The sequence below is a fragment of the Rhodnius prolixus genome, unplaced genomic scaffold (assembly GCF_049639745.1).
Source record: "Rhodnius prolixus isolate KJV_2025 unplaced genomic scaffold, Rpr scaffold_1, whole genome shotgun sequence".
Lineage (NCBI taxonomy): Eukaryota > Metazoa > Arthropoda > Insecta > Hemiptera > Reduviidae > Rhodnius > Rhodnius prolixus.
This window is the reverse complement of record NW_027411581.1, coordinates 10,862,163-10,885,835: the sequence shown is the minus strand read 5'-3', so window position 1 is coordinate 10,885,835 and position 23,673 is coordinate 10,862,163. Positions and strand designations below refer to the sequence as shown.

The 23,673-nt window shown below is 34.1% G+C and overlaps 2 protein-coding genes across 5 annotated transcripts in view; one reads left to right on the top strand and one right to left on the bottom strand.

The window, feature by feature from the left end:
* LOC141446259 (sex-regulated protein janus-A-like) overlaps nucleotides 1-23,673 on the bottom strand; it is a 190,908-nt gene that overhangs the window by 3,131 nt on the left and 164,104 nt on the right. For all 3 annotated transcript variants that reach the window (XM_074112794.1, XM_074112786.1, XM_074112785.1), the window contains exon 3: nucleotides 3,866-3,990. In XM_074112794.1, the coding sequence (XP_073968895.1) occupies nucleotides 3,866-3,990 (125 nt within the window). The remainder of the gene's footprint in view (nucleotides 1-3,865; nucleotides 3,991-23,673) is intronic.
* Nucleotides 8,545-23,673, top strand: part of LOC141446052 (phosrestin-2-like) — a 173,797-nt gene continuing 158,668 nt past the window's right edge. Inside the window, exons 1-2 of one of the 2 annotated variants that reach the window (XM_074112422.1) lie at nucleotides 8,545-8,875; nucleotides 22,308-22,392. In XM_074112422.1, the coding sequence (XP_073968523.1) occupies nucleotides 22,355-22,392 (38 nt within the window). In that variant the 5' untranslated portion in view covers nucleotides 8,545-8,875; nucleotides 22,308-22,354. Of the gene's footprint in view, nucleotides 8,876-22,177; nucleotides 22,196-22,307; nucleotides 22,393-23,673 lie in introns of those variants that run through there. The other variant, XM_074112432.1, reaches the window with a different exon arrangement.

The window sequence follows — 23,673 nt, the reverse complement described above, 5'->3', positions numbered from 1 at the left end:
ACTTAAAATACCAGCTGCAAAATCTACCTTCCTTTAGAGTACCCTGTTAGTGTACTTAGAGTGTAATAAATTTGAAGTGTTAAATTCGATAAGGTCAGTATGTTGGATAAAAGTAATAATGATAGCAAGAAAGCTATACTGAACAGGCATGTGGGAGGCGATTTGGACGAAGCGATTAAAATAAAGGATATGTTTGTAAATAGATTCGAAAAAATTAAGGAAGAAGGATATTATTTTGAAGATAATTTTGAATTTTTAGATAAAGGCCATGAAGGAATAATATACAAAGCAATTGCCAATGAGAACAGTAAGGGCGATACAAAGAAATCAATTTCAAATAATAATTCTCCAAGCCTTCGTCACTCAAAGGTCACTTCTGATGAAAGTCGTTTATTTCTGAAACAACTTGGTGAAGTAGAAATGATGTGTGAGGAAGAACTGAAAAATATTGAAAAATTACAGCAACAAATGCAACCGCTCAATGAAATACTTGAGGATAGAGGAAAATTCAAAGAGGAAATCTCGACATTTTCATTGCCATCAAGTCTATCGCTAAGAAGTAACGGTGAAAACGAAGATCAACTACAACTGATTCGTCAGGAAGACAACATTGAGGCTGACGCTACTGTAAAGGAGGAAGATGATTATGCCTCGTTTTCTGGTATTACCATACCTTACGTAAGCCCTCATGCCAATAAGAAACAGTAATGTATTAAGAATTTATTAGAACTGATCCAACAGGTATGCAATGTCTAAGTCAATCAATTCTATTCTAAAGTCACTTGATTTATAAAAGGAAAAATGTTCGTTTCATGTTTAATAAAACTTCACAAACCAAAACAGATTGTTTTTTTTTTCCCCAAGGAACTTATGACATACAACAGGTAAAATTTGATTTAATAAATTTCACTTAACTAATTTGTTCTCACAGTGAATCCCCCCAAGAATAAATGAATTTTTACAAATCTTACCCTAGTTACTTATGCAAATTAGCTAATGGTTTTGTTACGGTAAAAAAATGGTGTTTTTCAAAGTAAAGTAGGTTTTCCACAGTGGGCAAAGGCACTAAATGTTACAACTGTGATAGACTTTTCTATTTTCTTTTCTTTCGAATAACAAAAGAAAAGTAAGGGATATTGAGCTAGTTAAGCCAGAAAAAGCATGTGTTCTGGTAGGGACAACGACTGTACAGGCCAGTAGCAATTGTTACTTGTAGGGAAGACTTATTCTTTCCTTTTATTGTAAAAAACGAAGAAAAAATAAGAAACTATGCGCTAGTTTGGCAACTGAAATAATATTTCCCGTTTAGGAAACTGCTATATAGGACAGCACAAAATGATAGAACTGAGGTAGATGTTTTTATTTTCTTTCTTTGTGAAAAAGAACGGAAAAATGAGGGACTGTGAGCTAGTTTGGCGAGAAAAATGGTGTTTTCCACTAAGGGCAACGGCTATATGAACAGTATTAAAAGTTACAAGTAGGGTAGACCTTTTTTTTCTACTTTCATTGCAACAAAGGAAGGAAAAATAGGGAACTGTTTGTTAGTTTGTAAGAACAAAGGTATTTTCCGGTAAGGAAAGTGCTATAATAGGGCTGCACAAAATGTTAAAATTGAGGTGGAACTTTTTCTTTTCTTTCTTTGTAAAAAACGAAGGAAAAATAAGGTACTGTGAGCTAGATTGGCGAGAAAAATGGTGTTTTCCACTAAGGGCAACGACTACATGACAGCACTAAATGTTACAACTGAGATAGAATTTTTTCTTTACTTTTCTTTCGAATAACAAAGGAAACACAAGGAACATTGAGCTAGTACGCGACAAAAATGGTGTTTTCCGGTAAGGAAACTGCTGTATAGAACAGCACAAATTGTTACAATTGAGTTAGGTCGTTTGTTTTTTCTTTCTTTGTGAAAAGGAAAGGAAAAATAAGGAAAACTGTGCTAGTTAAGCCAGAAAAAGATGTTTTCCGGTTATGACAACGAGTATATAGGCCAGTAGTAAATGTTGCAACTTAGATAAACTTTTTTCGTTTCTTTCCTAGAGAATAAAAAAGGAAAAATAAGGATCTTTGAGTTAGCTTACCCTCAAAAAAAGCTTGTTTTCTGGTTGAGACAACGACTACAGGTCAGTAGTAATTGTTACTTTTAAAGTAGAACTAATTATTTCCTTTTATGGTGAAAAACGAAGGGAAAATGAGAAATTATGTGCTAGTTTAGCAATAAAAATGGTGTTTTCCGGTAAGGATATTCACAAAATTTTACACCTGAGGTAGACTTTTTTTCTTTAAAGTACTAATAAATATGGCCATTAGTTCAAATTTGATATTTCGTTACGGTCCTGCCTGAGTACTCAGTGTTAACCGGATTTTCACGAGATTTTTCTAGAATATACCATTTCTTTACTGATTTTTCTTTTAACTTTGAATATATATACATATAATAATAATGATGCTTTTCTGCAACATTTATTAGAAACGTTTTTCAGGATAATCCAAATAAGGCCAATTTAGGGAGAGTGGGATGTTTAGGCTTCTGCCTAAGTACTATGGTAATTAACAATTTACAATAGTTCGTATCTTACGTATTTTTTTTACAAAGGAGGGTTAGAATGTGTTGCTAAAATTCCAACCTTGATTAAAAAATTGAGATTCTTTAGTCTAAAATTCCAATTTCCGTGTAAAGCAACCTTTCTGAGCCTTATACATTAAAATGAAGGTTATATCTATCTTTAAAATATTTTAGAAAATTCTATAGCGGATACTACCACTAAGTGGTACTAAGTAAGTCTTACTGAAAGAATTTTTCAATTTTTTGAGCATTTTTTTTTATGGGAATGCCTCCGAAGATTTTACTAATAAATCTGTGATCTATCAAAGGCTGTTATTTGAATAATATTGCAGAAAAAGTTTTAGGAGGTGTAAGATAAATTGTATAATTAAACGTCTGGAAAACTGGAGTAAGAGAAAGAAAATTCAAACAAAACTTTCCTTCTGTATGTGAGCCAATGAGGCAGTGGATTCAGAGTTTTTTTTAAAAAAGACTAATGCCCTTATTTATTTATTTAAATATTAAGCATGTCCAAATCTTAGATCATTGGTGGCCGGAGCCTTTTCCAGTGTACTTCGAACAGGGTTTTCTAGTTAGAAACAACATTGTGTACCACCGGATAGTGAACAGTAAAATACTCTACAGCTTCTTTTTAGATTTAAAACGAATTTAGAATCGTCATTTGAGGAGTATCGCTATAGGGTACACCTTCTTTAGGGAGAACTGAACTGAAAACTGAAGTTATTACATTCAAGAACCCCGTAAGGAACCTGCTTCTAATTACGAGTTCACATAAGTTAGTTCACATAGATATTTCATGTTGCGAGTTATTTAATGTGGTTACTGAATTATATAGTTTCGTTCAAAGCAATAGAGATGAGCGTAAAAATTTACCATTAAACAATTTTTTTTTTAGTACCTGTGATTTGAGGCCCCCAGTTTTTTAGGGATCTCAAATTTAGGACCTTCAGGTCCTTTTGCTCAGGCGGAAACTAGTTTTTCTGTAATTAAACTTCTTAATTAATATTGCCATTTTCCCCTGAATTGAAATCTACTGGTTACGCTAATGTAAATTAAATGATCGTTTCAAGGAAGTAACATTTCTTATTCTGAGAGGCATTTATTTATTTTCATGAATTCCCCTTTTCTAGATTTTTGATTGTCCAAATAATTTCCCTAGCCAAGGAGAATCTACTGTGTTTTCAGAAGACAAGTAGACTGAATTCTAGGAGCTATAGTTCAATTTCTCCTATTACTCTAAACATGTAATTAATTTAATAATATTGATTTATTGAAAAAATAAAACATTCCTATACATACCTGAGAATAGCCATAAACTTTGATAAATTTACTTTCTGGAGTGTGCTGAATTCGACCGCCACCAACGCATTCTGTGTCCAATTTGAGTTTGGACAACTTCTGCACAGTCTCATCATAGATGTCAGCTGTAAAATCACAAATTACATTATTTTCTCCCAAAATATAAAAATTTTAATTGTTGGCATTAAAGTTTACCCCTCTAGACAAAATATAATACTTAGGAATTATTCAGAAAATTGGTCCTGTATGCAAAAGAATATGTTGAAGTGATAGAGTATGATTTACAACTGGAAACCTAGATGAAGGCGGGTGCGTACTTGATAAACGAAAAGTAGAAGAATTCATTTTCCCTGAATGTTTTTGATTAACCAAATAAATTTTTCTCAAGTTTGAGAGGTAAAACTCTAAATTTAGTGTTTCACAAAAATGATCCATGAATGTATATTATTATTATACATAATAATAATAATTATTATTAAGATTATATATTATTTACAGTAAAAAGTAACGAGGAAATCAATTACTGAAGAAGATCAACGCAGTACAGTTCAAGAAAGTTCCAAGATGCCTTTCGTTTCACTAAGGGGACGTAGAGAGCGCATAAAGCATTTTATGCCGATCTTGCGTAGAAAGGTCTGCAAATAATCGTGGCCAGTCTGCTATCTACCATTCGCCACTCCTATACGGAGGCAGATCTAATAGTTAGAAGAGAGTCTCATTATTTCCCTTTTTCTAATTTAATTTCTCTTTGGGTAACTATTTCCTGCCATTTTGCTTTAATTCCTCTTTGGTTTGCTTGTAAGGAATTAGTTGATTGGTGGGCTAGCGCGTAACCATCCTTCACAATTCCACAAATTCATGTAACTAGGGCCTTGTCTGGATCAATAAGCAAGTGTTAATCACAATTATTGCTAATTAGTATTCTCCAAGATATTGTCTAGGAAATTTATTATAAAGTCATGGGCATATTTTTGCATTCTAAGATAAGAGGATTGGATTTCGATGAATCCCTTATCTGGCAGCCTCTCTTCTTCGTTTCTATACAGGCGACTAGATGAACGATTTGATTATGTGATTGATTTAAAATCGATTTATAAATATTTTTTAAAATTAAATTTGATGTAACATGGTTTTGTGTAAAGATAGTTGGTAGTATTGTGAAGTAAAAGCGACCATTGTACTGTTTAGTCAGATCGTATTCATCTTGCTTTTCCTTGAATATCATCTCTTCATTTTTGACTTAGCTCCTGAAAAAAATACGATACTAAAAATGCAGGTTGCTGAATTCTTTTAAAGGAACGTAGTTTTTTTTAAATGTATATATTTTAACCAAACCTAATACCTAACTTTTCTTTGGGAAGAGATTTTCTATTCTTTTCTTTATACATTTATTTCTTTACAAACGAAATTGTTTCTTTTGATGTTATAATTTCCTTTCCATTCTTTTTTCATCAAAGTGAAGAAAGAAACCTAATCTCCTGTTACTGCTAAAGACTGTTTACAAAAGTTAAAACTGAAAATAAACTACGGATAAAGAGGTGATTGATTGTTACCTCCTAAATATAGACATTAAAGGATGTCGATAGACCTCTTGTTCACATACTCCCAGTTACGTAGAAAGAAGTGATAAGAAATCTGTAAGTAGTGGGGAGGACCAGGGGGCAGGCGCCCTTCTTTTTGTGAGCAGCCTCTCTCCTCTCCTTTCGATCTAGCGAGTGATTCCTTTGTGTTTGCCATTCCTTTACACTGGCAGTAATTTCCAAAAGGAAACCCTTCTGATTACGTTACCTCCCAACTTGTAGCAGCTACTTTGTTTTGTATGTTGCTTCTCTCTAATCATAGTTTATTTAAAACATGGCGCTTTCATTACGTCTCTAATTTCTCTAGTTACTGTCAAATACAAATTGTTACTCCTAAAAAAAAAAAGATCTTCAGAAGTATAAGTTTTCCACTTAAGCTTATTTTATTATCTGGAGGCAAGTCTTTCAAGATTTTTTTTTTTTTTTGGCGCATCAACAGCTGAGGTTATTTATTAGCGCCCGGAGCTTTTTCCAGTGCACTGCCGGCCTCTCGTTACAGACAACACTGTCCATCACCGGACAGTGAGCTGTAAGAAGCTCCTAGGAAGAGAAAATCTAAGGGTCAGCTGCTGGATTCGAACCCGGGACCTCCGCGTGGGAGTCCAGTATGCTAACCTCATGGCTAATCCCTTCCCTCTTTCAAGATTTAAGAGACGATTAAATAAAATACATCTTTTCTCTCAAAAATTAGGAATAGAATGCACAAATGCGAATTTAGGTTATATTTAAAAATTGTTAACTTGATTTTCAGTATTACATACAGGTATTTACATATAAAAGAAGTAACCTTTCACAGAAATTTGTAGATTCAGTCAGTGATGATGAACAGAAAAATACTGAATTGCTGGACTGAACAAACAGTCAAATATGGTTGCTTAGATAAGATTTGGGGCAAGAATTAAACTTGTTGTCTGGGGGTCTTTTACTTTATCACAATGAGTTGAGAAGTAACCGTGCATATCCGTATATGTAAGACCATTTAACTCTTGGACTGTGAGAGCCCTGTAAAGGAGCCGAGAAGGAGTATTAACAGAAGAAGCTATACTCTTTACCACTTCTCTCTCTAAAGCGGGTGGGGTCTAATACCATTGCTGCCTCAATCGAAAGGATCGCGTTAGAGCTTGTCCTTCAGGAAAGTACCCTACATCAAACGGAAATGGCTTATATCGCTCGCTCAGCAAGAACTTAGCCAATCCGCTAATTCTAATAGCGGAACGCTAAATGAGCACTGTTTACTTCTAGTAGGGGACATCACCATCTGCCCAATACATTTTTCATATCTCATAACCTAAATCGCTTGTGATGTTTGCAATTTCCGACCCCTGAATTCTTAATGAATGCCTTCATACCTCACAAATCCTTTATCAGAGAAAGAGAAGTCACCACTTCATCTCTGTGTCTTGAAAAATATCTTCAATCACTTGCCCGTCGGCCATTACTGTTGTCTTTGAATAATCCAAAAAGCGAATTTCCGAAACCCCGGCCAGCCCCGTTGCTGAGATCTATTTTTTTTTTAAACATCAAGAAAATTTCCTTAGCAAATCTTCCAACTTCTTTTTGTTACGATTTGTTTGCTCGTATTTGAGCTCTTGCAATCAGAAATTTAAGCTTTTTTTTACAATTATATTTCTTAGCAAAACGTCATTTTTTAACGTGTTTATGAGTCCTTATTGACGGCAGATTAGGATTTTTATATCAAGGCTCCTTTTACTTTGTGACGTCATGAACTCTTTCCTAAAAAAAATTTAATAGCCCACTATTAATAATTGCTCATCCGCGTGGGAGCTTTGCAGAATAGTGATGGGCAGAACGAGTCCGCTCTAATAGCCCATCACTATTGCAGAATAATCTTAACTTTAATGCATTGTAGGTTTCATAATTTCAGAGCTGTAAGAATTTATATTTTAGGCTCCCCTATTTTGGAAATCTTTTCCTGTCAGAGATGCCTAATTCTAATTTCGTTTGTAGATTTCCTTTATTTATTAATGTACGTCAACTACTTAAATTTTTAGATATCAAATTTCCTAATATTATTTATTTGTAAAAGACTATTTCTTTAAATAGTATTCATTTAAATGTTAAAAATCTCTTAAACTTAACCATAAAACTTACTATTCATTTATATACATGAATATATATAACATACTATATTTTATAAACAGTTTTATAATCATTTTTCTGATAACAATGGATTAATACAGAGTTGGTATAATTGGCATTTTCAAGATATCAGAAACACGTGTCATCTGTTCGCAACACGCACGTAGTTTGTGATAAAATTAGTCGCTTCTACAAACAGATATACTAAGGCTCCACTTAATACATAATAAGTTTTAGCTAATCCATTTATCCAGGGATTAAAATAAGTAAGTCCAAGTATTAGATATACTGTGAGTGGAAACAAAACAAAATATCCCAAACTAATTTCATAAATTTTTTTTGTTTTTCTATTAAGCAAAGATTGAAGACATTTTATTCAAATTTGCTACTTTGTATTTTGGAAATTTTGACTCTTAAGATTTCTTTTAAACTCCAACCCGTTTATTTACATAAATATCAAGTAAAAAATAAGTAAAACGTCCAATTAGAAAACAGAAAATATTAGGGCGGTGAACTATAAGTTTTATTAACCACTAAGTTGAAATTGTATAAAAGAAAACGTGACATTGATGAACAAAATACCGGCAATACAGTCGGAAGCACTAAGAAGAGCAACAGATGCTCCATATTATGTTTCAATCCTGACTTTACTTAAGAGCTTACGTAGTATGTAGAGGAGGAGAAGGAGGAGGTGGAAATAAGAGACCGCTGCTTTTACATCGACATCTGACATTAATGACAACATCCTGTAAATCTGCTGGCTGGCTAGAGGTCCTGGCAAAGAAGTCTTTACAATAGACCATGTTTTCTCTCCAAATTCTGAAATCAGCTGTAGTTTTTGTTTTTTGTTTTGCTTAGATAGGTAATTTCACCGGCTTTAGTATGTCCAATTAATGAGCGAGCGTAACAGAGCGCGATCGAGTTGGCGGCGAGTGCGCGCTGCGAGAATACAGGTGGTCTGCCCGTAGGATCGATGCGCTGCTGCCACCACACTACACAACTCGTGTTCAGAGTAGTCAGTTCGGCTCGGAGATCCTGGTCGTCACCATCAATATTACCTTTCAATCCCATTGCCGCCGCGGCTTTCTAGATTTTTCACTCCAAATTTCCCTTCTCCTCTTCTGCACTTCTTAAGCCGGAAACGAAAACTTTTAATACATATATATATATATATATATATATATAAATAAATTACCTATTTAATTTTTTTTTTAATTTCCTTATTTATTTTTTAAACTCCCAAATTTTTTAAATTATATTGTTTAAATTCCCATGATAATTTATTAATTATTTAAGATGTGTTGAAGAAATTTCCGTCATTTTAAAGAAGGTAAACTATTTTCATTAATATTTAGTAAATTTTAAATTAATTTCAAAAACTCAATTTAGAATATTCGTATAATATGACTCATACTTTTAGAAATATCTAATAATAAAACTCCAATAATATTAAATCATTCTTATGTTTACACAATGTTTATTAAAGTAATCGAAAGATGTTGGAAATAAATAATTAAGCATTTCATAAAGAAGTCACAACAGTAATTCAAATAATAGTTCTTGTTACAATTATCTCGATAATAAAAACATAGACTAAATGTAGGCTGATAAAGAGAATTGGATCGTGTATGAATTTTGAGACCAAATTTAGGTTCAAATAAAATGTATTCCCACTATCTCCCAGATAATTGATTCAAAATATATAAAATTAATTTTCACCCTGTCTGAAATAATTACAGTGCGAGAAATATTTTTGATAGATTATGTTTTTTACATTAACGACCTTTAAGGCTGTTTCTGATAACTTTAAATTTGAACTTTGAATTGCCTTTTGTAAGATTATAATTGGTGCAACCAGACTTCGTTAAGCTTACCTTTTTATTCAGGCTATTCTCTGTTCAGAACTTCAGTTCTGATCCTTTAAGACCGCCCTATGGCCCCGAAGCACTTCCCTAAATTATCTATCTCTCTTACAGAATCAATGCGTTTACCTTTGCTCCAATTCGGGAATCCCAGAGGTTGTGCAAAAATTCGAAATTATCCGTTAAAAAACGGAATCCCTACGTAAACCGTGTATTAGCGCTCCTACGAAGCTCTCATAGGCCATTCATCTATTTTTAATATATTTAACCTGAACTTAATTAGAGATATTATTTAACAATTGGTTGATCAACATCAAATATATTGCATATTTGCAGTGTTCAAAGTGTTGGGGGTTTTGAAAGATTAGTGAAAGCTTTATTTAGGGCTATTAATAAGTGTCACGATTACAGAAGCTGTTTCCAGACAAATATGGTTTCGAAATCAAATACTAACTAATAAAAACACAAGTCACGTTGCTAACAGGAACTTGAAAGTTTTAGAATGTTAAAAAATGGCAGCTTTTTTGGCGGTGGTTGTAAAAACATCGTGATCAAAGCTTCCGGCATCAATGCTTTCGTCCCACTTTTTCAAAACTTGAAAACCGTGGGGGGGGGGGGAGTTGAAGAAGTACAAAAAGTCCCTTAGTGGCAAGATCGGAACAGTAGGATGGTTGTACAATAATTATTACTTTCCATAAACAGTTATGGTCTTTTATCCTCTCTCTTTTTGATCTATTGTTATTTATCAATCAATAAATGCAAACTTATTTGTAATAAACTGTTTGTTATTCAACTTATTTCAGTCTAAAATGAGTGGAATTGTCTATACTGGCCGTTTTCGCCGACACTTTAAGTCTCGTTTTCTTAATTTCTTTACTCTCGCCCATCGTTCTCACCTCGACTATCTTTTACATATATATTTATACTGCCTAGTTCAAATAAAATGATTGCTAGATAAGAATTCTTGTAGTAATCTTTAATTTTGTACGAATTAAAAAAACGTGATTACTAATCTAAGTATTTGCCTAGTGTTGTATTTGTTAGCACAAATACTAACTTGGGACCTAAATTTGTAAATTTGTGGCAACGAATAAACTTAGAATCCAAAAACAATGGAAACGTGGGATGCCACGTCAAAGAACATATTTGAAAACTATTCGAAGAGAAAACAGAATCCTTGGTTTTACACGTTTTCTGATTCCTAGTAAAACTTAAGAAATTTTCCTCTTATTCTTGTAAGAAAAATTTTCTTACTACTATTCTCAACGTCACAACTCAAAATATTTTCTTTTTGTAGATCGAGTTTTTTACATTTGAAGGAATCTATCCCCACACAACGTCTCTCGACAAAGTACCAATAATCGATTTATGGTTAGTAATCCACTGTACGAAATTAAAATAAAATCGTAGCAGCCACTTGCGAGTAATTCTTGAAATATGGAAAATTCAATTTGGTAAGGGGGCATATCCCGGAAAGCTGATTTTCATTTAGTTTAAAAGTTCAGTCTTACATTTAATTCTTATTAATATTAAAAAGTTGGTAAACCAGTACAACAAACGGTAATGGCTCTTTAGAGAGAAGACTAACTACCCCCTTAAAAGGAAAGTAGTTTAGTTTGTTAATGGTGTTTGCGCCTGGATTAAACCTTTGCAGCCCTTTATCAAATTTTATTTAATTAACAGCCTATTTTTTTGGGCATATTACTTATGTTTTATAGCTTTATTCTTGCTGTAATAACGTGGCATCTCCTATTTTTGTTAAAGCAAATAACCGGACGTTCTATATAATTTTTTTAAAACGCCACAGAGAATAGCGTGACAAAATAAGCTAGAAGCTTCGCCTAATTTTTTAATTTTTAATTGAAACAGTCTTGAGGTCATTGCCGAAGCGTAGTCTTTTTTTTTCAATTCAATGCTTGGCTCCAGAATCTTGTCCACTATTGAGCAGTACGTGTTGCCTTGGAAGAGTAAATCCAAGTTCAACAGGGTACTCTACCTTGGGAACATTGTATGGGGAATCCATTCAGCTCCAGATGAGTAGAAAACTAGTTTAACGAAATCCACAAAATATGCATTAAGAAAATAATGATAGCAAGACATTTAGTCGTAACACTAATAATAAATATTTAAACATAGGTACAGTGATTGATTATTTCGAGGTGGTGATTGATTACTTCAGTAAATAAATAGTACTTACTTTGTTTCCCCATAGTCTCAGGGTATTACATGAAACTTGTTTACGTAATCACGGCTCCCGGAACGTCGAGATAGGATAATTGTTTGCTAGGAGGAAAATGTTCGCCCAACTGTGGAAATGCGCACAGAGGTGCTAACATAAGCACAGCTTCAGTTTGTCTATAGCTACAGAAATAACGCAATAATTGCTACGTAAGAGAAATGAAGTTTGATAATGAAGAAATATTTTGTTTCAGAACATTTTATTGGAATCATTAGAGTGGAAACTGTAATGTGAGATGACTTTAGAATTATCATCATTCTGTCCAGCCAAAAACTTTTGTTTATGATCTTTTAGCCGAAACAGCTGTTTAAATAGTTGTTCTAGTTATGTGTTCATTATGATCTAAATTCATATTACTGAGAATTGTAATCGTATGCTCAGTATAATAGCACATTCCATTACTGCAATGCACTCTAGATGAATAGAAGTGGGCGCTGAGAAAAGAACGATGCTGGGGATTAGGAGTATGAGAAGAAGATCGCTGAAATAGTCAAGAATTTGTGGCGATTCTTAAGTAATAGCTTTCAATTATAACAGTTCTAGCGAGGTACTAGTTGCTTCTTTAAACGTAAAGAACTTAATACAGACTTCTTGCTAACAGCTGTAGATTTTTCTTGTAGGTGTATCTTAGCGATGACCTCCTGAGCCTAGGCTCGTTTTCTTTGTACTCTTGCTTGATTGATCATCTAATAAACAATTTCTAGGCACATGTTGCACTATAGTCAACACATTAAAAGATTAAATAAAGGAACAGTAAAAAACTAAATAAAACAAATTAATCATTAAAAGCTCTACGGCCATTCTCGTCGTACTGCTTCATACATATTTATGTACGACCAATATATGTAATACAATTCACATAAACAACAGTAAGGACCAAACATCAGATTTATTATCATAAACAAAATAGTCTGGGGTCAGACGAGCGCATTTAAAAGAAAGCCAGTGGCTGCGACGCTTGTGACGACCGTTTAGAAGAATGGATGGTAAATTGTAAAAGGTACAACACAAGACCTAAGTGCGCAGTTAGCTGACACTCGGACGTTTATATGTATTGGGGGGCTGATTTTAATAATGCGTACTGGCCGGAAATGTGTTCAGTTCAGCTTCCGTGACCTAGCCTAGGCGTAAATAGTGAGAAGGTCACCTTATGAAGAACGCTGCATTAAAATTGAAATGTTCTTCTCTCTCTATTTTTTTGCATTCGATGCAATATGGTGTAGTTTAATAAACCCAAAAGCCCTCTGTGGGCTTTGAAAATAAGTCAATAAAGTTAACAGCCCATGGTAAAGCATATCAGAGAACCGCGCCAACGCATTAAGTGAAATTAATGTGGAGAATAAGACGCGGTTAGGTAGCAGTATAACCAACCTTATTTCCCCAGGGAAGATTGGAGGAGTTAAGAGGCGAGGAGATTAGATCTTATCGCTTCCATACTTTATATGTATATAACTTACATAAAAATGCGTTGGCATTCAAGATTTGATAATAAAATTATTAACGATTCAATGAAGTTATTAAAGAGCAGAGAATGTGCAGTTTATACGGCTTAATAAAATAGATTTCGCAATAATAATGGCGAAGTGTGTTTACTGTCTTTGAAAAGTCAATAATTACTAATCAAATAATAAAAATATCTGTGCAACTAATAATCTTCGCCCAAGAATTAAGAGAACAGATGAAAGCTTCATAATTCTGTAGTTGAAATAATAATGATGTAGCTAATTACTATCCGGAATTGCGGAAAATCGATATATGCAACTGGAATGGCTAATATCGTTCGGACACTTAAAATAAAACTAACTGTAATATTATTTTTAATAATGTTAGTTAATGAGGTAACAAGAAAGAAAAATACCTGAATCATTAAGGCAATGATTACTTTTAATGAAAACGGAAATAAAATTGCGGTACCAGCAGGAAATGAACCATTTCCAAAATGTGTGCCAAAGAAGGTGCACATAAGGCTTCAGTTGCAAAATGGAAAAGTTAATGTTTAAAAGAAAATCTTCACAGCCATTTACGATATAAGAAAACTTAAAAAAAGATCCATTCAATAACGTGATATTACTAGAGATTGGCGGAGTTGAAGCTTACGAATATTTTAAAATATCAAAACTTAAACGAAATCTAAACTTGGAACATTCCGCTGCTAGTTCCTATTTTTCAGTTAGACCCCACCCTCACGAAACCAATTTATAAACAACAGGAACCTCATTTTGGGCAAAGAAACCTCAAACTGTATTTCTAGTGAAAGCCCCAAATAAAAACATCCGCACGATTACAATGCATCCTCTTAGGAATCCTCTAAGGGAATAAAGGAACCTGAAACTGGATCATCCAGATAGTATACAGTATACAGATAGTAACTTGAGATTGATGAAGTTAATCTATAATCTTTAGATTGTCTTCCATAGAGATGCATGGTGATGCAAGGTACTGTAGAGTATACAAGCAAACTGTAAAACTTACGACAGGGGATGGAAGATTTTAAGGCACGCCAAATGCTTTTGCTTGATGACCAACAACACTCTGGTTGGAGATGTTACTTATAATGCTCATAACCATAACGCTTCTCCTATGGCGGCCGCTGTACCGTCTGGTCTGACTAAAAGCATCAGTGAAAGGGTTAAAGTTGAGGACTTTTAAACGGGGACAAAGAGGAGAGAATGAGGAGGGTAAGATGACATTGGAACAACATGGACACACATACGAGCGAGCAGTACGTAAAGAGGTGCACTTTGGGAGCTCTCCATACTGTCTCCCACAAGGGCAGGATGAGAGTAAAGGGGGATACTATTGGTCCTCGGGAAGCACCACCATAACTAGCAGACCCTAACCTTCCTACCATTCTCTGTCTAGGTTATAGTCGTGTTATAACATTGTTCCATTCCCCGCAAACTTTATCACCATGGTTTTCTTTTTCCCACTCTTTATTATTATTGTGAAAGTTTTCACAGCCTGCGTAGTGTTAGCAGTTTGACCTTCGTGTTTTTATAAAGACAAACTAATAACTGGTATAATTTTAATCTTTTAGCAAAACTAAATTGGTATTCTTTATTTTTTCTTTCTCTTTTACCCGTAAATTTTAGAAACTGAGATGTTTTTATGTGAAAAAATCCTTTGGGGGTTCGCTAGACTTATTTACCGTTTTAAAGATTGTAAAATTTCTAAAACTTATACATTCTCTTCAAACTCCTAGGAATTACAATCCTATTTAAAGATTTACCAACATTTGAACTGACAGGGGAGGGATTAGATCGATGGTTAGCGTACATTGGATTCTAACGCGAATATCCCGGGCTCAAATCCAGCTGTTGGTCTTTAGATTTTCTCTTCCTAGCAGCTTTTTTACAGCTCACTATCCCGAGATGGAAACTGTTGTCTTTAACTGTCCAGAAGCCGGTCTTGCTCTGAAAAAAGAAACTCCGGACACCAATAATAATCTTAGACGTTGACGAGCCTAGGAGCACAAGCTGAGATTTATTGTGGCACTGGTTTTTGTTTGCAGATTTTATTTGTGGATTTTATTTAATGATTAATATGAGAAATTTACAGTCACCGTCCATGACACCTAATTTGGTAGATGGACATGAAGCTTGCCTGAAATAGTTCCTTTACTTTTTTTCTTGACACGACTTAAATTAGAAATAAATAATAATAATAAACAGACAATACGTAAAGAATAACTTATTTCAAAATCTAAAAGAGCTTAGAAAAAAGAGTTATTAAACTAATATTAGTGCAAGCCAAACTTGAGTGAGCAAAAGGGCACTTCTGGTGAGCTTGTTTTGCCCAAAAGGTTCAACGGAAGAACCAAAACTAGTTAAAGAATTTGAATTTCAAGCGATTTTTTTGGTTTTTAAATTTGCTGATCGCGCAGAGTCCACAGACAGAGAGACAGAACAACATATAACAACTACAACCCACTTTACTTACAATTCATTCTACCTACAATGCAATAAACAATTTCGCTGTACTCGAAATTCCAGGTAAAGCCGTTAAGATCGTAATTGTAAACCCAAATCTAAGCCAGATAAACAATTAATTTACTTTCACACAATCAGAAACTGCGCTTTATCAAAATACCCACCTACTTTCCAATCTTCTAACTAAAGCCGCCTTTGCGGAAATTGCTGAAGTCTCCATATGCAGCAATCTGTTTTACCCACAACAAAGGAAGAGCTCTATATGAAAGCTTAAAATCTATTTACATCCGCACATCTCATAGTGGCGACAATCAAATAGCTCGTTGTTTTGTTAGCTCATCGTAAAACGGCAACGGCAATACCCCAGAAGCGTCTTGGTTTACTGCTTCTCGTTTAGTCACCCTAGTTCCACTAAACGCGCAACCGGAACTGCTCCTCCCACTATCAAGAGAGAGAACTTTTACTGAATAACCTTTGGTGGATTATTATATCGTGGATAATTAGATAACCAAGCTAACTAGGCAGTCGTTGAGGCTGCTACGAATTATCAGTACAGAATGGTGCTTCCGTTGACGTCTTTTTCACAATATATTTAACAAGCTGAGACTTCTTTACACCAATTTTAGGAGTAATTATTATCTTAAGGGGAGGGATTAGCACAGTGGTTAGGAGATCTCAGGTTCAAATCTAGCTGCTTGTCCTTTGATTTTTTTTTCTTTCAGGGAACTTTTTACAGCTCACTGTTCGGTGATGGACTGGGCTGTCTGCAACAAGAGAACACTGTCCGGAGTCCGGATGTGCACCTGAAAAGTTTTCTCTTGCCCTTTTAGTGAATTCATCTTAAATATACAAGCCTTCTTTTTGGGCAGGAGGAAAAGTTTGGACAATTAAACAAACAGATCCACCTTCGTCCGCGTCACCTGATCGGTAGTTGGACGTAAAGCTCGCCTGAAAAAATATGCATTACTTTAAACAAGGAACAGGCAAGCTAATAAAACTTAATTGAAATGTACTATTCATGTAAAAAAGAGGAATATCCAATGGGAACTGGAGGAGAGTCCCACCAAATGAATTCCGTCCATGAGTGAGTCTTCTATTTACAGACGCATGAGTTGTTTTTTACGAACAGCTGGATGAAACTTTACCAGCATCATTTCCATTTGTCAGGGAAATGAATAATAAAAAATTTCTATATCAAGCACTATATCTAACTCCACTGATAAATTGTCAACAATTTTTTATTTCTTTTTATTTTTGTAATTATGAAATTCTCTCCTAGTTCTGAGTGCCAAAATTCCGCGGAGTTACATTCAACTTCCAACTTTATCCACATATTTAATTCAGGTGCTAAAAATGGGGAGTTCTCGATTAGAGTAAGAAAAACTATTAATGAGTCCCGCATAATTTGTACTCATTTGTAATAGTTAACTCAAATATATGTTAACTTTAACGGAACTAAACTAGTCTTCTATCTGAAACTAAGAACTAGGAAAATTTCTTTAGTAACTGACACTTACAGACGGCCGATTTTCAACAAAAATTTGGAATCTTAGTTGCATTTTTAATCCTTATTAAAATTTAATATTGGATAAGTCCTGAAAGTACATTTTAGATGATGCCCAGTTTACCCCCTCACGATCAAAAGTTTTCTTAATCGATTTTTCCCTGGAAAACGCTATTATTACCATAAGCTATTCATTGGTTATTGATTAACGTATAATTAGTACTTTCATGTTCTTTTTTTATGTTCTGCTGTAAGAAGAATTCTAGATTGAATATGCCAACTCTAACTTAACTATTTTTATGTTTTGTAGAGAGAATGTACAATAGTTTGGTTTAAGTTGTAAAATAAAAGAGCATAAATACGATGATTAAGTTTTAATTGAGATAATAAAGATTCTAGAATTTGCAATACACATTTAAATGTTTTTAAATATCTTCTGCAAGGATTCTTCAAAACTTTGTTCAAATTACAGAAGTATTAAGTCACCACCTACAAGAAATATTGAATAACTGTCCGGTAGGACAGTTGTATAAGGGTTGATCGTCAAAAACTGCATGAAAAAGCGTAACGTTGAAAAACACCCAACTTTGACAATTTTTTTCTCTTTTTCTATAAAAGATAAAATTCCCAAATTTTCTTTATAATATAGGTCAAATCCTCCTTTATAAATGTATTTTTTTTGCAACACCCCAGATCTAATAGATTTTGAGAAAAAAGTTGCCGAAAATGAGTAAAAACGGCATTTTCAGAAATCGTCTTCTTCTTCTTGTTACCTTTTTTGTAAACAACGTAGCGCCTAAACGCGCGAACCGATTTTATTGAATGAGGTGTAGATGTGCCTTTTGGGGGTCACGACGATGTACTTTGAAAAGGAGAGGAGTTAGCCTAGATAGTAAGGAACAAGGCAAAATGATCACATAAACTCAAGTTTAGCAGTATCTTTCTCTCTCGTAATACCAATGTTACGTAGAAGGCTGTCACTGGGACCATACAATGCAGGTACATGAAGCCTTTTGATTGTTAATATCCAGCTGTTAGTAGATTACTCGGGGACTTTACCGTTAGTAAACTGAACTTGAAATCGATAGTAATTTTGAACAATGCCCATTGTATACACAATACTGCAAGTGACTGTTCTCAAAATCTACACGCAGATATTACCTAACTAATTAAATAATATTAAATGCAAACAGCAGATGGCAGCAATCTAAACCATATTGTATTACTCGCACATCTGTTCTTCTCTATTACTTTGATTAAACTTGTTGTTCTGATTTTTTGGCCTGAAAAGTAGTTTTTCAGATAAAAGATATGAATATGAGTGTGCAAAAATTTAATCTCAAAAAACGAAAGATCTACGCGAGTTCAAAATTTATATTTCTATTGGATTTCTACAATAAGATCCATAGCTGCAGCGGCATTTTCTGAAGAAAATTCGATTATTTCTGAATGAGGGGATAGATCGATTTCACTGTAAAGTGCCATTGCAGTATAATCTATGACTCTAACACTTATAGAAGGATGGTTAAACGTGTGGCCAAGATTTCGAGTTTAAAAATATGTCTGGAAGTTTCACTTCGTTGGTCTTTTTCTTTAATTGGGATTCTCAAAAATGTCACCAATTTTCACTAAACATTGTATAATACATTTTTTATTGGAATCATTTTTCCAAGATTTTTTTTAAGGCATTGTGTTAGAGTGGTATTTAATGTGTAAAGGAGGAAACTGTTAACTTCTGTGCATTGAAATTCCTTCATTACTACATGTGCAATGGAGACATCTCCATTCCTAAAACATATTTATTTGAAGGAAACTAAACTTTTTTCTTTTTTTAAATTATCATTTATAATCTGTGATAGATTAAGACGCAATAACAAAAAATCGTATGACTGTACACAACTTGTATCTCCAATGAAAACTAGATTTTGAAAATGGGAAAATGCGTAGAGATAATGATACTAATTCTATAAATAAAATAGAAAATTTATAAATTGTATAGAAATGATAAAGTTAGGTTAAAATATGGCCAAGTTTAGAGGTTCATTGCCAACCTATATATATGGCCAAGTTTTGCTTGTGTAAACACTGAAAGGGAATATTGAGTTAAAATTATTTAACGCGGAAGGTTTTCCATCTAGTATAAAGTAAAGTTTAGACTATAATATTTCCTACGCCACCAACATTGTAGATGTATAATAAAATTGATGATGCTGTCAGAAACAAGAGCCGACGATCTAGTTTACAATGGCAGTATGTTCAGAGAGAGAGAGAGAGGTAGAACAACACTTGAAGAGGCGGCACACATACTCAGTACTCAGTGGTGGAGGCCGTGAGTAAGAACCCTTACTCAACTCTATAAATAGATGGAGTGATGCATGAAAATAGAAGATAAAGTACCAGAATACACGTGCGGACGGCCAGACATTGTGGCAAGTCCAGCAGAGTCTGGTGCTGTTACCACCAAAACTTTCAATCGAATTCAATTAGCCTGTTGGCCAGATAGGAGGTTTTTTGGGCACTACACGGTTTTAGAACCATGTTTTTTTTTTTTACTTGATGGCAAATTGGGTGAGAACTGCGAAATGACAGAAATCAAAAGCAAATTTAGAAACATTCTCAAAGCGGAAGTGTCACTGATGTAAAATGTTGATAAGTTCTATGAGAGGGAAAAAGATTAGCTGAGTGGTTAGGAGATCCCGGGTTCTCTAGATTTTCTCTTCCTAGGAGCTTCTTACAGTTCACTTTTCGGTGATGGACAGCGATGTTTGTAACCACAGACATACGATGATCGGTAGTGCATTGGAAAAAGCTCCAGGCTACAATAACCTCAGATGTTGACGCATCTTAAATACAAAAAAATAAGTAGTATGAGGCTCACGAATTTGACTTCATTTTTCATTCTTTAATTTGAAAGAAAGATGTAATTATTAATAAAATTATTCACTTTACTCTATACTGATTAGCTCAAATCAGAAATTTCGCTAAGACACCCCTACTGGACGCGACCGTAAGGATATAAATTGTCAATTGGAAGTACAACTTTACTAGATCGATTTTCAGCTTGCTGAGATTTTCCTACCTACTTTTTCCGACTTAGAGAATTGAGTAGAAGCTTTTCAGATGAAAAACTTACTCTCGGAAATGGGGTCCACGATCGTAATCCTTAACTTAGTAACGGAAAGTAAAACCTTGTTTTACATTCAATTATAGAAATTATTGATTACTTCTGGGTAAGAACCATGACTATGAAACCATTTTACTTAGGTACTACTTGCTCAAGAATGATATAAATAATAGGATATTTACTTTGTTTGGATCTGAGAGGGCGGTAATTCAAGGCTAACCATAATGAAGGTCAACAAAAAATATAACCGTATAGTATCTACTATAGTATCTTGAGTAAAACAGTTGTTGAGTGTATAGGGGATCAAAGTGGGCCAGATAGGTATCTTACCGGATTTCTTTTAGAGAAAACTAATTTAAAGCTCGCATAAAACTTGAGGTTGTAAAAATCTAACAGCGGCTCACCTTGGTCTTCTTGGTCTTTCGCAAGATAACCGCCCGCTCTTGCACTCATAAAAACTCTTAATAAACACACACTGTTCGTCTCTCTCTTCAATTATTTTCAATTTAACTAAATCAAGGGTGCGGCCTTAATTTAGCTGCGATAATCTTCATAACGTCGACTGAATTTCAATCAGTTTTTAGCTGGTATTGTTTTCATGAATCAGGACGAAAACGTCAGATATTCTTTAGAGGTTTAGGCACAATTTATGGTGATCTAAGGGACTTTGATTGGACAAATAACTTAGCTGCTTTTTCTTACTATCGTTAAAAGGAAATGGTGTGATCGATTTCAAATATCGAGTTTTCACTAGAAATATCCAGAAAATTAATCGTAGGAAAGTTACAACTTTATATTTTGAATCATAGGACCAGATCAATATCTCTCAATCCGAAGTGAAATTTTATTGAAGTTAAACTCTGCATTGATGTGGTTCACAAACATACGAGTAGATTCAATCTATAATAGTACTAAGAGTTAAGACAATCAATAACTTTAAAAACGATGATGTAACGCTTACATCGGTCAACAAGCTGCTTATGGTAATATGATATGGAAATAGAGGCAAGATGAAGTGTAGTTTAGGAGTAACCTAGAAGTAGGAAAAACTAGGGAACAACTAGTTGACTGAAACGGCCCCGGAAAAGAGAATTGTTCAAAATATCGGGTAGCGGTCCATTTGAGAAGGAAAGTAAATAATAAGAAGTAGTTTCTCACTCTGTTTTTTTTGCTACGCAGAGATAATCTCCCGGAAAACTTTTTATCACAACTTTGTCGCTTCTGACAAACTGTCCTGAAGAAGATATAGAATTGCCAAATGTAGAAATGTCAACCAAACATTTATTTGAGTAATGTAGCCGTTACAAAAAGATTTTGTATTTTATCAAAGTGGTTTATCTGTTGACATTATTTCTTACAAACATGAACATGTATAAAAACTAATCTTTTCAATATTCTACGAAGTATTTTAAAAGTGTTACTAATATCGTTAATGTCTAGGTAAAAAATACATCTAAACCCTAATTCTAATCTAGAAAAATACGAAATAAATGTATAAACGTTCCCAAAGGGCGGTTAATTCTTATGATTTATTGCGCAGATCGAAATAAAGAAATTTAGTATTCGTATAGCGTGTAACAGGGTGGCTAAAGTTGTAATTTCAATCTCTGGAGACAGCCCATTAATGAAGCAACCATTACAACCATACGAGAATTTCCATCAAAATAACTAACAAACTCTATTAGAGCTCTATCCAGAAGTGTCTCTCTCTCCATACTGTCTAATCAAATAGGATTAGAGGATACCATAATATATGCCCAGATTCACGGAGGCATCAGAGGCTGACTGGGCCAACCCCTAAGCAATCTAATCTAAATTTAAGTATACATAGTTTCATGTTTCTATACAGATGTTGGAGAGTTAAGCCACTTAATCTAGTCTTAGAACAAGAATTTCCCAAATTATTGATTCAAATTCGTTTTTTTTTATAGCAATGTGGAGGGAGATTCAACCAATGGAAGAGACTATAATTATTATGGAAATAGGGACAAAGTGAGAAGCAAATTAAACAAAATAATACCGCCTCTGATCTAAATTAAGCAGATGAGAATATATAATAATACGATTATGTTATCATTATTAACTCTGCCTTTATTATTTCCAGGTAAAACAAACTGTCAGAGTGTTGTGAACGGATTTACGAATTACATAATGACGGAGAGTGACCCACCATGTCACTCAACAGACAGGTAATGTATTTAATGTAATCAGTATTTAGTATTCAAAATATTAGTAAATTTATTTAGTATTTTGGTAATAATTAATTTCAAACAATTGTTATTTAAATATGACTATTTATCTAAGACTAGATTCAAAACGATCTATGGCGGCAGTTATGAATGAAATTGGACAATACATACAGAGAAAATAGATTTAAGTTGAGTTTAAGCATTGTATTCACTGTGGTAAGCCGCTGGCTCTGCTATAAATAATAAATGCAAACAGGTAAATCTGGACAGAGGATTGTAGTCTTTCTTTTATTCAGTAAGTTTACTAATTCTCCATCTCAGACTTCTCTAAATCGAGCACAGTTTTGAACGTTAGCATTTTTTTTTTCGATTTAAACTCTTACAAATAAACGAAAAATTTATTTTGCAATTATCAGATTTTAATGATGTTGATTTATACATTTTAAGTTCGATTTAAACTTAAGTTTAAATGCATCACGAACAAAACGATAACTATGCAATGTTTCACATTTTCTCTGTTATTTCAACTTCCGGCAAACAAATAGAATAATTTGTTTGAAATGAAGCAAATTTAAAAAAAGATAAATTGGAATAATTCAGTTTCACCATTCTAATATACAGATAAAATACCGGATTCTTGTGCCCAGGCGAGCTGAGAAACGTTCGCTCTAAACTGTAACCCAATTACCAGCAAAAAAAAGTTGAAAAACCATCGTTTTTATAATAGACGGCACGTATTATAGCAATTGGACTCTATCAGAGTTAATTTCGCGTAATGGAAAACTCAACTTTTCCGGAACATAGCAATTAAAAACCTAGATTATTCATACTTATTAATTATTATTTAAAAATATGAAAGGTCCCATGTTAGATTAGTATTCTAGAAATTTCTGTTGCAATGCAGTGGCATTTGAGGTAGCAATTTCATCTGGCCTTACCGTAATCAGAGAGTCTGTTTTCCTATAGCTACACGCCTAGCATCCGCGCTGCACGGTACTCAAAAGACTTCCTGACTTCCGCCACCATTTTACTATCTTTAGAGCCATATTATTGGAGTAAGCCAGACAGATAGTCGATCCTATGCCAACAATGGGCAACTAACAGCCATGTGGTCTCCTCAGGCTGCTGATTTAATCGAACAAGATTCGTAATGCTTGTGTTGTTGCGGTGGAGGAATTACTTCCTACCACAGTCTTTGCAAGAAGATCACCAGCGAAGAGCCAAGCCAAGTCTAATCTCACATCTGAACGCGCAGCTTCTGCCTTATGTAGACCGTTAAAT